The 14,385-nt window shown below is 42.8% G+C and overlaps 1 protein-coding gene across 1 annotated transcript in view; it reads right to left on the reverse strand.

The window, feature by feature from the left end:
• Positions 1–14,385, reverse strand: part of ADARB2 (adenosine deaminase RNA specific B2 (inactive)) — a 334,574-nt gene that overhangs the window by 31,962 nt on the left and 288,227 nt on the right. Inside the window, exon 6 of the mRNA XM_069859323.1 lies at positions 7,441–7,592. Coding sequence (XP_069715424.1) covers positions 7,441–7,592 — 152 coding nt within the window. The remainder of the gene's footprint in view (positions 1–7,440; positions 7,593–14,385) is intronic.

Consider the following 14,385-nt stretch of genomic DNA (forward strand, 5'->3'; position numbering starts at 1 on the left):
ATTGGTACTGAAAGCTTTAGGACTTCCAATGTAGCAAAACAAGAGCCTCTTCCAGAGGTGAATACAGAAACACACCAACAATAAAACCATGAGTGCTTTCACAATTTTGCCATGCTATTTCTAAGCCTGGAGATCACTCATTTATCTCTGTCAGGTTTAGGGGCTATAGCTGACCCAAGGAATCGGCAAAAGGTTTAGTATGACAGGCTGTGTATAGCACCAGATCTCTTCGTTGGATTACCAAAATGATGGGCTTTCCAGCAGCCAGAACACCCAGACCACATATTTGCAGACCCTCTGGCACTGCTGCTCTGCCTGAGTAATGGGTCCATCTGAACACAGAGATGCAGCAGCTGCTTCTTCTGCAGCTTCTCCCTCAGGCAGCATCAGGACTGCAGTGTTCTCAGCAAAGGGCTTGGGCTAGTCCCCATCTCTACTCATTCTGGTCCCCCCGATAAAAGTCTTTCCTCTCTTCTCTCCTCTATTGTTTCCTTCCCCTGCAGCCCTTGAGGAGCAGCGAGTGAGTAGGAGTTGTTGGGGGAGGAAGAGCTTGCAGCACTGGAGGTGGGTCAAACTGTTGCTTGCTGATCCTGTGTGGGTGTTATGCACTGGAAGAATGAGAGGAGCTCCACTCATTCCAAAGGTTTCCAGAACCCCCCCACCCCTCACAGGCTTTATGTTGCTGTCTCTCACCCACTCCTCCATCAAAGCCGAACATCACAGTCCCCCTACTACAAACCTTTCTCATCCTTAACGTGGCTGCCCTGTCCTAGGGTCCCGCTGATCCCTCTCAGCCACACTTCCTTCTTCTGAAGTCCCTTTGCCCACCTTCCTCAAAAGAAGGTGGCTCCCTCACAGTTGCAGCATTGGATGTTGGGAAGAAACCTTTGAAGTCGCTGCACACAGCACCATCTCCACAGTTAAGGAAGCCCTGAGGTAAATAAGCTGAGACCTGCAGTGCTTGAGGGGACGAAGGATCATTACACCTGAGAGGCTCTTCCATCATCTTTTCCCATCCCAGCCAGGAACACAGTTGGCCATGGGCCACTCTGAAACAGCAGCTACACTCTGAAACAGCATTTCAGCAGCCTAGGATGTTTGAGCTAGAAAACAGGGCAATTACATATTAAATGGATGACTTCTAACAGTCCTCAGCAGGGATGTAAGCTCCTTGATAGACCAGCTTCTAGTTAACTGTAAGAAGACTTTGCATTTCTTCTGTATCTACTTTAGTAAATTAAAGCTATGTCAGCGGTGCAAGCAGGAAGGGGCCATCATTTCAAAAGGGCTTGATCTCAAAGTAGGATGGCAAAGGGTGCTGTACTCACACCCTGAACCCAAACTTTTTGGATGCATCCCAGTCCAGTCTTAATGAGGCAAAAGGGCAACTTCCCTTCACCTTCTTTAATAACCAGCTCCCTAGCCCCTGAAGTAATCCAACAGCCTCATACTGTGCCTGCGATTTCTGTAGTATCCTTTACATGACAAAGCAACCTGGGCAGACCACAATAATTCATCCAGTTCTAGGATTATTTCTCCCGAGGCAGTGTTCAGCACTATAGCCTACAGTGTTGCATGAATTTTTTTTTCTTTTGTGTTACTTCTGGGCATGGTTCTCTATGATAATTTTGTTCTGAGGTCCCCCAAGGCATTGTTCTGCTCAGTCATATGAAAAATAGGAAAATAATGCACCTTCATCCTAGTTCCACAGACAGGCTATTCATCAGCATAAAATCAACTTTACAGCCTAGGAGGAAGCTGTTCCATGCACTGACTAGCTACGAATTTTCAATATGGTCTCCCAAGCTGCGGCAGGCCAGCAGCTACAACAGAGCCTTATGATAACTGGGAACACTTGTACAACGGAAACAAATAATAGTGACCAAGGCCACAGGATGATCTGTGGTCATCCTTGACTTTTTTCTAACAGGGGCAGTATATCAATCTGTTAGGATCCCTTATTTTCTTGTAGGTACAGGTATCTAATTTAATTTCAGATCATGGACTTATTTAAATGATTCTTGAAATGCTTTTTGCCCCTTATGGTTTACTCACAAGAACAGAATTGTCCATTTAAACAAAACATGGGATCGGCAGAAGCAAGGCGGAGATTCCTACCCTTTGCACATCTAATAACATTCACTCAACTGAGTGCTTTTGAGAAGGATTTTAGTCCAGCTGATGCCATAAGCATCCTCTTTGTGTTTGCATTCTGATATCTGACTGCAGGACCCTGAATGCAGAGCTCTGGGGTTGAGTCTCTTGACAGTTGTATGGGATAATTTGTGTCCATCTCTAGGAGACAGACAGGGTCATTAAATGGCCTCTGAATCTGACCCTCTCCAACCATTCTGCTCAGGATAGGACTTTCAGGGATGCTGATTTGGGGATCATATGCTGATTCAATCTGGGTTAGTCACATCTGAACACAGAGTGCTGAGTCACAATGTGAGCAGAGCAACCTTTCAAGGCAGTTCCAGCCTTGGGGGTTAGCAGAGAACATTTTATCTGAGAATGGGATATAAAATCCAGCAGCTAGATTCACAAGCAGGGAAAGCATGGGTCTGCACAGTGAAAGCACACTTGAAGTAGAGAGTGCAAACTTGTCTCCCTGGGAACTGGTCAGTTCCCTAACTTCCCTGAAAACTCCAGTGCACATCTTCTCCCCATCACATCACAGGCAATGATACAGCTCACGTGGTTGAAAGTGAATCCTGTTTAGATGAGGGCTCTGTCAAATGTGTGTGCATGAGAGCTTCAGCACAGCTGTAGGTTAATAGACAAGCAGGAGGAAGACCCCATGTGGAGCAGATGCAATGGTCTGTTTCAGACCTAAAGGGAGAGTGGGATAAAACAGGAGCTGGGCTATCAAGGAGTCAATGGTACAAGGCAATACAGCATGTTAGCAAGAGATAGAAAAGCAGCCCAGGGGAGAAGAATGGAGACAGGCCCTGGGGCAGATTCTGTTTGTCTCTTTGGTAATCCATGTAGTGAAAAAGAAAGAGTGAGTCTCTAGAAGAAAGACGGACAATGAGGTAAAATCCTGCCAAGGAAGGAGGAGTGTGGAAGTGGAGGATTTATTAGCTCAATTTTTTAAGCAATTCATTTTGCTTTTCAAGAGGCTCTTAAAAATTTCCCCAATGAGTCAAGAAACCCTAAATTAGCTAGGAAGGCACTTTAGCAAATCAAGGACTTGATTATTCTGTGGTTTGCCCTAGATTTAGGAGAAAGTGTAAAATATGCAACAAATACTACAGGGCTAGCTGTCCCCACGGCTCCTTGTCATGAGCCAGAGAATGTGTACTACAATGGGAAAACATTCCCTTAAAACTTTCAGAAAACCCATGTTAACTCGGTGCTGTGATACTACCCTCAGGAGAGGTCAGAAAGCAGGCATACCCTGCTCAGATGTATACAAAGGAAGAAGGTACCAGAGACAGAGATATTGTCCCAGGCTCTCTGACCTATAAGAAGCATGGGGAGAAGCTGAGTGTGTGAAGGAGCAACTACAGTGTGGTGAGCACACTGGAAACAGGCTGCTTCTTCACCATATAGCTGTGCTACAAGCTTGTGGGTGACCTTGGAAAATGATAAAGGGAATAGTATCTTGGGGAGGAGACTGGCTGGAGACAATGAGCCAGGATAAACCCGTAAGAACTCTCACAACTGTTTGATCCCTTCCCCTGGCAAGTCCCAGCCTCCTATTCCTGCAACATCACTGACCCTGGCTGGTCTCCTCTCCTGCTGTCACCTGCTCCTGCACCTCTCCCCTCAGCCTCTTCCTCTACTTTCTTGGATTGTACCTGCCTTTCCCAAACTTGCAACTTCACCTGAATCCCCTCATAAGCTCTCTCTTGGTGCTCCTGACCTGTATGCACCAAGAAAGAATTAGAAACCCCTCTATGCTTAGAGCAGCCCAGGTCCAGCTGGAATCTACCTCTCTTTTAAAGTTGCCTAAGCATATATCAAAACAAGTCAGCTTACCTCTGATCCAAGAAGGGCATAGATGCAAATCAAAGTGAGATTTTATCTGTTTGGTCCCTAATCTCTCACTTTCCTGCATGAACCTGGCATGGATGTGGACTCCTTGGACCTCTCCTCTGCATTGCAGCTGTTCACATGAACCATGGTAAAGTCAGACTTTTACACATGCTGCTAACATGGTACCCTGCACTGTCTAGTAAGAAGTAAACTGGGTTTCAAGTGCATGCTAGCTTATCTTCTCCTTTACCAGAACAAAGCTCATAAGAAGGAAATGTGAGGCCTCCCTGAGGGGGCTAGGAAGACACGGTGGATAATAGGAAATTTTTCGAAGGAGATTTGAGAAGTGGATTTTACTCACTCTCTGTATTGATAACAGCTTATCATATTTCTTTGCAAAACCAGAAAAACACATGGTGAGACACCATTTTTAAATGTTAATGCGTCTTTAGAGAATAATCAGTAACGTTTGATGGCTTGCAGTAGCTCTAGGAGAGGCTTCTTTGTTGTTTAAGAAATGAAACAGCATTCATCTGGAGTTCTTGCCATTAGTGGATGAAAGAAAGGTTATTACTTTAGTGACAAAAAAAAAAAAAAGAAAAGAGAAGATCTAAACGATAAACATTACAAAATACTTGTCTTCCCAGATGTCTATAGGATAATGTGAGCTAAAAGGAAATGCTTATCTCACTGAAGGACAGCTTTTGGCGACATGGCTTTTTATATGGCACTAAATTATTTTAAGAACACAGGACAAATGTAGAGGGATCTGTGTAAAAGAGTGAAATACAAACCAGACATTGTGTCCCTTCAGGTCCTGCTCCTGAATCACTGTGTAACCTTGGATAAGCCACATAGCCATTTCTGCTTCACCTTCTACATTGGGACAATGTATTGATGTAATAACCAATGTAAAAAGTATTTTTGTGACCCCCTACGAATTTACTGTATGAGTGTCAAGTGTTGCATGATTATATATTCTTAAACACAGCTTCCTGTATGTACTGTTATCTAAAAAAGCATTCCCTCATTGGCTGGCAGATTTATGTGTTGTTTGGAGCAATCCATGAGCCAAGTATGGTTTGCCTCCAGGGCTGGGTTCAGCTCCATATCGATAGGAAGTGCTGGCTGTCAGCTGCCCAAAGCACCCGCTTCCTCATGCATGAAAGCGCAGAATCCACCCTGGATAGTCTCTGGTTGTTCTCAAGAATGGACAACATTTTAAAAATAATTACAGATTCTGGTGCTTCCATTTCTGATGCCACGTAAGGGGTGTCCCATGAAGACTGTCCTCTAGAAAACAAGAGGGCCTTTAACCAGCTATAAAGCCTTCTGATATCCCTTGACACACATACAAAGAGGGAGGCAAAAAAATCACTTATTTTTTGATATTAAAAGGCACTTTCTTTTTTTATTTTTAATCCTGTTTTTAAGATAATCCTATGTCTCCTCATTTATTTCCTCATCAGAAACATGCCAATTTGCTGTTTGACTTTTAAACATTTACTTGCTTTTCTTTGCTTTATAGATCCTGCTGACAGAATGTAGAAATCATGTCAGGTAAGGAAGTGCATTTCCTTCCTGAATAGGTGAATTCTGCTTTCTCGTCCCAGCAAGTTGCTGTTTCACACATGACAAAAAGATTCCAGTCTAGGGAGAATAAAACCTAATCATTAATAAATAACTTGTACAAATAAGAACCAGGAATGAAACTACTGTCTGAAGGATTTGCCTGTGAGGAAGCTAGGTCATTTTGTGACCTTGGATGATTAATTTTACATTCTTGTGTCTATGCTCCCTCCTCCATCCATTCTTCTGCCTTGCCTGCTTCTCATTCAAGGTAGTCAGGGCAAGGACTATTTCTCATTATACATACATTTAGCAGCCAGCACTATGGATGTTACTGCACTGTAAAATGCGTGTACGAGGAGCTGAGGGGCAGAGATAAGAGTGCACCTTATGCATCGTGCATGGGATCATGGAATGACAGACGTGTGATAATAAGCCACAGATATCTCAAGACCCTGTCCCTTGTTGGGGGCATTCCCTGTGGCTAGGAGGGGGCAAAGCTGATGCAGTGGGTAGACAACCAGAACATGTCTCTATGATGGTGAAGCAATGACAGGGACATGCATGTTTCAGGGGTGACGAGAAGAGAGTACTGGGTCATGTAATGGGGATGGGATGTCTCTTCATGGACCAGGAGATCTCTCAGAGGCATCCACACTGGTTCAAGACCTTATGTTTACATTCCTTGCAAGATCACTTGTAGAAAAGAAACCCCTGGAAAACCGCATTTCTGTTTAAATGCCATAGATACAGGCCTAGGGACTCCAGGGCTGGCCTGGTGGACTCCATCTAGTCCATCTGCCATGCAGTGACCATCTGGTTGATGTGACAAATGCAGGATGGCCTGGAAAGGATCCTTTCCTGAAGGGTCCTGACATTATTTGCTGCAAAGGCAGGTGGTATTTGTAGAGAGTCTGACCATCAACCAACACTAAAGATGTGTCGTGTCATATCATATCATATCATATCATATCATATCATATCATATCATATCATATCATTGTTCTACCTCAGACTTCAGTCACTGAAGCCTGAACTGAGCTGTAAACACAGTGTAAATGCAGCCCTGCAACCCCTAGGTACTGTCTAGACCACGCACCCCCACCTGGAGACCTGATGTTCTAGTTTGACCCATGACTGTGGCTCCAGATATCTCTTACATCACAAGGACTTTCCCAAGGCATTTAGAATCATAGGATCATAGAATCATTTAGGTTGGAAAAGGCCTTTAAGATCATCAAGTCAAGCCATAAACCTAACACCGCGAAGTTCACCAATAAACCATGTTCCTAAGCACCACATCTACAAGTCTTTTAAACACCTCCAGGGATAGTGACTCCACCACTTCCCTAGACAGTCTGTTTCAATGATTGGCAAGCCTTCTATTGGAGAAATTTTTCCTAATATCCAGTCTAAACATCCCATGGTGCAACTTGAGGCCATTTCTTCTTGTCCCAGAGCTTGTCACTTGGGAGAAGAAACACCCACCTCACCACAATCTCCTTACAGGTGGTCGTAGAGAGCAATAAGGTCTCCCCTCAGCCTCCTTTTCTCCTGAAAAGGAGAATTTATTTACTATTAGGGTTGCATTTCCTATCAGGAAATGCAGGCTTATGGGGTCATGTTCCATAGCAGAGCCACCGAGCCTCAGGCACACAGAGCTGTCTCCCATTGCCTTGCCCACCTCTGATGTTCCCTGTACCTTCACCCAGTATGTGGGACAAAACACGAGCCACAACATACCACACAACTCACAGTGTTTGTGCTTTTGAGTGAAACATATTTTCGGCAAGCAAACAAACAAAGAAGCACTGAGCTTTAAAAAAAAGGGAAAAAAAAGGAAAAAAAAACATGCAAAGGGGAAAAAGGAGAGAGATTTTTTTTTCTTACAGTCAGTTGTGATTTCATAGGGGGAGTTGAGGCGCGCATCTCCACAGGGTGAAGTGCTCACGTACAGATGGAACAGTATGTTCTCCCGCAGCCTGTAGCCTCCCTCTTTTAATCGCACGAAGATTGATCGCTCCCAGTCTTCTCGCCGTTTGCTATGATCACAAAAGAGGTTCCAGGTCATTTGTTACATGTCAATTCAGAAACATTTCTGCTCTCTCTCTCTTTCTGTTTTTCTCCCTCTGTTTGTTTGTTTTTATTAGCACCTGGCATCATATATTTCGTCTAGCGACAAGAGAAAAACAATAAGCTTCTCTGAATAAAGAAATGTGTAAAGAGGGTCAAAATCGCCGAAGTGCTTTTGGCTTGCTTATCTAGAATACATTCTAATGATAAAATGTGTGGATTGTTTAAGGGTAACTCTCCTTCCTCACATGCACAGATGCATAAACACATTGATTTTAAAGAGGTTCTGGTGCATGAAGACAGGGAAAGTTCTCCTAGTCTCTCCTGTGAACAAATCAGCTCTGCTCATCAATGTGCCTACGCATGTGTTTAAATCCCATTATCATCACTGCAACCGAGATGTGTGTTTATGTGCTCCACTGAAAAGGGTCTCTAATGAAGCATCCAGATTTCATGACCCCTGCCAACCCTCTCTGGTCCCCAGGTGTTGCTTTTCTTCTCCATTCAACCAGGGCCACATATGAGTGCTCCAAGTGTCTTCTTGGTCACCTGGCATTTTTGGAAACCAGAAGCCATCCTGAGAAGTGAGGGCTAAACTTTTGCAAGCTTTTCGCAGTTGAGTTGTAAAAGATACTTATTAACATGAGGCTTTTATCTTCGCAGTGGTTCAGCAGCTAGATGGGGACACAGTGCGCATATTCCATTAGTAACAGCTGCCCGGGAGGCCAAACCCTCCCAGTCCTGCAGTTTGCAGCAATAACTTGTATTAAGGCTATGCTGCCCTGTGGTTCCTCAGATGATTTACATTTGAAAAGATATGGGTGATTTCTCTGACAGACAGATGCCTCTAATATGTACATTTGGGTGATGGTCATGATTATAATTTTGAAGGTGAAAATGTGATTAGGAAATTTATGACGGAAGACAACTTTCCCTCTGATGCTCCAGTCTTTCCTACAAAACCCAAGCACTTTTTTGTAGGAATATCTCTGAACAGAATGTCACCTGTAGGTAATGATTTTCCTAGGAGGGTCTTAATAAGTTGGAATCCAACTCATTTAATTCACTACAGGACAGCCCATTAACCAAAGTGATTTCTGCTGGTTTCTCTGTCTCCTGTTAGTGTATACAGGGGCACTTCCTACTCAGCCTTGGAGCAAGTCCTTGGATTTAATCCAAGCTGTCTCTGCCTGTTTTCTACCAGTGCAGCTTCTGTGCTATTGAAGCTGTTTGGCTGTCACTCTTCCATGGTTTGGGTGTTTTGTCATTTTTTGATGACAGGATGCGTTTGCTGTCAGGAGGAATTTACAGGCACATTAGCTCGCTGTCAGGGACAGGGAGCCACACCAACTGCTGAGCAGGGGCTGCCACATGCAGCTCCTTCATTTTCTGCTGGCTGTGGTGGAATTTCCCAACTGCACTAATTATATTATCACTCCAATACAAGCCTCTGAAATAATAAAAATCCTGTAAGTCCTGCTGCTTGGACTTCAGAGCAACTGCAATTAGTTTTAAATATTTCCCTGCACAATCAGCTGGGACAATACAAAGCTGTGCAGTCCTAACACCTGCTATTATTATGTTAAACCTCACCAGAGTCGGTGACTGCTTGCAGTACTTAGAAACAGTTGCTATGTAGGGTTGGAGCAGCCATTCTCTGATCTGGATTTCAGAAGTTCACAGTCATCAGCATCCATACTGTTTGTACAGGTTATTGGTTTTCACTGATTAGCCTTGCTTTCTTCCCTCTCTTTGAATACCAAGAAGGGTCTGCAGCCAGTGTGGCTGATGGGCTGGGTGACAGACAGCTGCTCTAAAAATAGATGCCGGGATGGAGGGCAAGGCAGCCTGACTTTTCCTCCAGGAGGCTGAGATCTTCCATATCACATATGGTCCTGACCTGCCTTTGAGATGGTTTTCTAGGGTTAAACTAAAACATGCAGTTCATCCCTGCACAGTGGCTGAATAGGTTTAATAACAAGACAGTAAGAATATTGTTATAAAGGAGTTTGAGATGCAACACTGTCTGTTGTGGCTTAGCATAGCGCCTTGTGCATGGGATTCTTGGGGGACTTTAAAGTCTGAGGGGATGTAGGGACCCTGGTGGATGTATTTCTGCAAAGGCACTTCTCCCCTTCAGAATGTGTATGCTTCTGCCTTCCCCCTGCGATAGTCATTTTGAGCTGTGAAAGGGGGAAATGAGTTTGCAGTAGAGATCCTTTGCAATACCACCTTGCACAGCCATATACACCGGAACAAATAAATGAAGAGAGAAGCCCTCAGTGTGCCCACAAATGTCATTCATTCAGGGGGTGGCATTAAAGTGTAATTTCCGCTTGCTGGCATGGGCTAAAAGAGCAGATTTTGCCCCCAAACTTCGCCTGTTATGAATGTATGTGGGACTCTTAGGATGTGAGGCTAATTGAAGAGCAACATTTAAGAATGAGCTAAATTCTACTTGTTCATTATCCAGCATAACATACACAAGTTTTGAGTTGACTTCAAGCAGATTTAAATACATACTTATGGTTTAATATGTGCGAAGCATTTTGCTGAAACAAAGACTTTCTTTCTAAAAGGGACACAGAGGAGCTGGTTTTACCATCTAAATGTATGTATGGGAAGTTTCTAGTACTACATGCTACAGCATGGCATCCTAGAGACGCTAACAGCAGGCTTACAAGGGAAGGAGCTGTGTCCATGAAAAGGCTAGTAGAACAAAAGTAAGAGATAGTAGATGTGTAATAAGCAGCTAGATTTCCTGTAAAAAAACCTTAACTGGACAGGATGAAGACTATTCCTTGCTTTTTATATGTAAAATTAACAGTGGTTTGTATCTGACTTGCTAGAAGAACTTGCCTTCATCATCCCTCCAGCGTCTGCAGGGCCACTACAGTAGTAAGACTGCAGTGGTGCTAATTTATTTTAAGAACAGGCTGTTAGTTTTAGTTTTCTTTAAAAAAAAGAAGAGTTGGATTTTCTTTTTTTCCGCTATTGGCCATTTGGTATAAATAATCCCACTGAAATCAATGTGAATTTTTCTGCCATCATTGCAAGAGAATCAGACTACGGCATTTGCGTACATTCTTGATGGTGATTCTTAGAAAAAGCTTCTCAAAAGGACTTTCTTGTCCGTCTTTTGTACATCAGAAAATTTACTTCTTACTTTTCATCTTTTTCGTGAAAGTCTTGGAGGATTATGGTTGTCATAAAAATGAAATCTGGGAGGGCTAAGGGTTTTAATCACACTGGTTAGAAGCTGTCAGGTTTTAGTTGTGCTTTTAGCTTTTATTTAACTCAAGCTCTAGACACTGAATTGTTGAAAGAAAGTTTCTTTTTGAAGTATTTGTCACTCTTGCTTCTTGTAGAGGATAAAGTTCCCATTCTGGAACTCTCTTTCCTAAGAAACGTCAGGAAAGTAACACCTCTAGTATTTAACAATATGAATACAACCCCCCCCCGATAATTTACATATTACCTCAATTTTGGCTTGTGGATGGGATGGTTCTACAGTTTAAATATCTGAGGCAGTCACTCTATGCTCTCTTAATAGAAATGGAAAAAAAAAATGCCCCTGTACATGGCAATTCATCTCATCCACAATAGATACTCCAACAGGTCTGCAAAGTCCCATTCCAAAGATGCCCATCTCTCTCCACTGAGCCTTAGCAATCTAATTCACTCTTAACTGACTAGTTCTTAGAAATCTCAAGTGAGGTGTCAAGAAGTAAGTCCAACTTAGTGAATCCATCTCTTCTGGCCATTAATTCTCTATCCCAGCCCTTGCTTTCTGCAGCCTGCTTACTCTTGCTCTTTGAAGCCTTCATACTACACTCAGGCAAGTATGTGTTTTGCTTTCACTGAGGTTAATGATAGTTTTTGTGAATTCTGGAAAAGTGGTTCCTTTTCAAGGACAGTGTCATATAGAAAAATAATTCTTGTGCTGGAAGTTGCTGAATTTTGAAATCCAGCTGTGGAGTTAACTTTGAGCAGGTAGGCTTGATGGGAAAATGATATGTGGAAAATAGGGAATACTCACAACAGAACAAGCTTACCTGTTCCATAGGGAGGGATGGAAAATCTAGGCTCTTTGAGGCAAGAACTGTACTTTTTTGGGCTTAAAGAACTGTCTTTTTGTCTCAGTTCATATACAACTTTGTACAACAGATTCCTGCCCTGGGAGAAGACTTTAACTTGGGCCAAGTTAATGCAAATGCATAACAACACAGAAGCCGTTTGTGTTTTCCCCCAAACTTGAGGAGCTGATCTGCAGGGAGTCCCCTTGAAGGAGAGTTTACGTGTCGGTTCTAAAAAACTTATCTTTTCAGCTATGCAGTAGCACTGCGTGACTTCTCAGCTAGTGGGAGCTGTCTTTTTTTTTTTTTTTCTAAAAAAGTGATAAATTTGATTTCAATGCACGGAAGATGTGTTTTTCATTCCCAATGATGGCATAAAGCTGAGTATAGTAATAAATACCAGAATTGAAGAATATATTATAACACATGGTTTTGCTTCCCCATGGACTTTAAGGAAGCAATATCTGATTTGACAGTATCTCCTGCTTTGTCTTTCAAAGGTGCTTAGCCTTGACAATTTTGGTTGAGATTTTTATAGTGTGTGCTGTTCAGGGAAGCAATGGTGCCTGCTCTTGGCTGAATAGAGAGTGATTTGACGTTATTGCGAATAAAGCTTGTGCTGCACTGAGAATTCTCTTAACAAAAGACTGTTAACATTGATCGAAATAAAATAATAATATGACTGAACATGTTAGGGAGGTGGATCAATACAACAGCTTAAGATACAGTGGTAGCACTTGTTTCCCAAAGGACTGTTGCACAAAGCAAGTTCTAGGGCTCCTACACCGCTGAAAACATAATAATGTAATGTAAACTTGAAAGCAATCCAGATTGAAAGAGAGAGAATATTGCTTTTGATTAAATTCTTCAAGGCTGTTGTCTCCCTTTGTTAGACAAGCTCATCTACTCCATACACTCTCTTGTCTTCAACCCCAGCCTGAAGTGAAAATAACCATAATTCCTATTACCGTTACTTCAGTGCAACATTGTTATAGGTGCTCACAAGAAAAATCACGCTCATGTTAATCTCTGTGTCTGTGACCTGAAGCAAAACTTTCTGAAGCCAAAGGCAGTTTTTGCACTGAAGTTAATGACCTTTAGATAAAATTACATGAAACTGCAAGTAAGAATGGAGGGCAAAGAATGATCTATAGGTAAGATTTGGGTTTTTTTTGATTGTTTGTTTATTTTTCTTTCCTTGCTTCATTCCTTGCATCATAGGATAAGTCAGGCTGGAAAGAACCTCAGATCACTAGCCCAACCTACTGCTAAGAGGAGTTTATCAAGTTCTCAGGGTTTTGAAAACCTCCAAGACAGGAAGGATACCTGAACAACACTGCTGGGTAACCTTGTTTACTGCTTGCCTATACCCATGGGTGCAGTTTGCCTTAATATTCAAACTGATTTTTTCTTGTTTCAGTGTGTGTCTGTATTCTGTCATTTTCTCCACTTCGGTAAAAATGTCAGTTTCATTGTATGGTTCACATATGTTCTGTTGGGTCTGCCATGCCATCTCCAGTATGACCAGATATAGCTCCCTCAGTCCCTCCACACAGGCCAAATGCTCTGCCCGTGAGCATCCAGATAACCTCTGCTGAACCTGCTTCATGTTGATGTCTTTCCTATGTTGAGGAACACAAAGCTGCTTATGGTAGTGTCGATGTGGTCTAATTAGTGCTGAGCAGTAGGGGGAGATTAAATGCCTTGACTCTTCATACAGCCTGGGATCCCATTGACCCTCATTGCTTCCAGTCACACTACTGTCTCATGTTCAGCTTGCGGTTTGCCTACAATCTCTGTCACTTTTCAGCAGAGCTGCTCCCCAGCCAGTAAGGTTCCACCCTGTGTGGTTGCAGGTCATTCTTTCCTCCTTGCTGTGGGACTTCCCATTTGTCCTTGTTGAGTTTTCCATCAAAGTTCCTGCTGGCCCGTTTCTCCAGCCTTTCTGGAGGGCAGCCCATCCCTCAAGCATGTCGACTGGTCCTCCCCACAATTTGGCATCCTCTGCAAAGCTTATAACCAAGCACTGCATAGCCCTTTCCAGACTGTTGGTAGTTATGATTGGCAAGGTCCCTGAACAGATCTCTGCATAACCTAGCTTGTTACCAGCTTCCAGGCAGTATATGACCCATTAACCATTTAAATGGTAACAAGGTAGGTTTGGCTGAAATCAGCAACAATAATTTGTCTGTAATGGCTCTACATGCTGTAACATTTTAAAACATCATAAAGAAGGAGCGAGTGATAGCATCTTGCACTTTGGCACAAAGTTTACTGTACTGTTAACACTCATTGTTTCTCTAGTGAGTCAATGAAGGCATTAATGATCAATAAATCACTTCCTAGAGAAATTTCAGCAGCAGTAAGGAAGATAGGAAAATGTCCGCAGTGAGCAAAATGACCCCCTTCCAGTCTCTAGCCAGTGAATGATGCTAATAAGCCTGCACGTAAAGGTTTGCACAAAATCATCAGGCTTCATAAACCCCATACTTTATGAGTCATATCTAATAACTACTGAAAGAAAATCAGCTGAGCTAAAGGAGCTCGTGACCCAACACTGTGGACTATCTCTCATTTTTTTCTGTGCAGCGTCTTGGTCCTTCATCAGCCAAAGACCCAGAAACAACAAAAAGAAACAAAGAGTTCAAATGTACAGAGGATGCATCTATTCCACTGAAGGCTGTAT

The sequence above is a fragment of the Phaenicophaeus curvirostris genome, chromosome 6 (genome assembly GCF_032191515.1).
Source record: "Phaenicophaeus curvirostris isolate KB17595 chromosome 6, BPBGC_Pcur_1.0, whole genome shotgun sequence".
Lineage (NCBI taxonomy): Eukaryota > Metazoa > Chordata > Aves > Cuculiformes > Cuculidae > Phaenicophaeus > Phaenicophaeus curvirostris.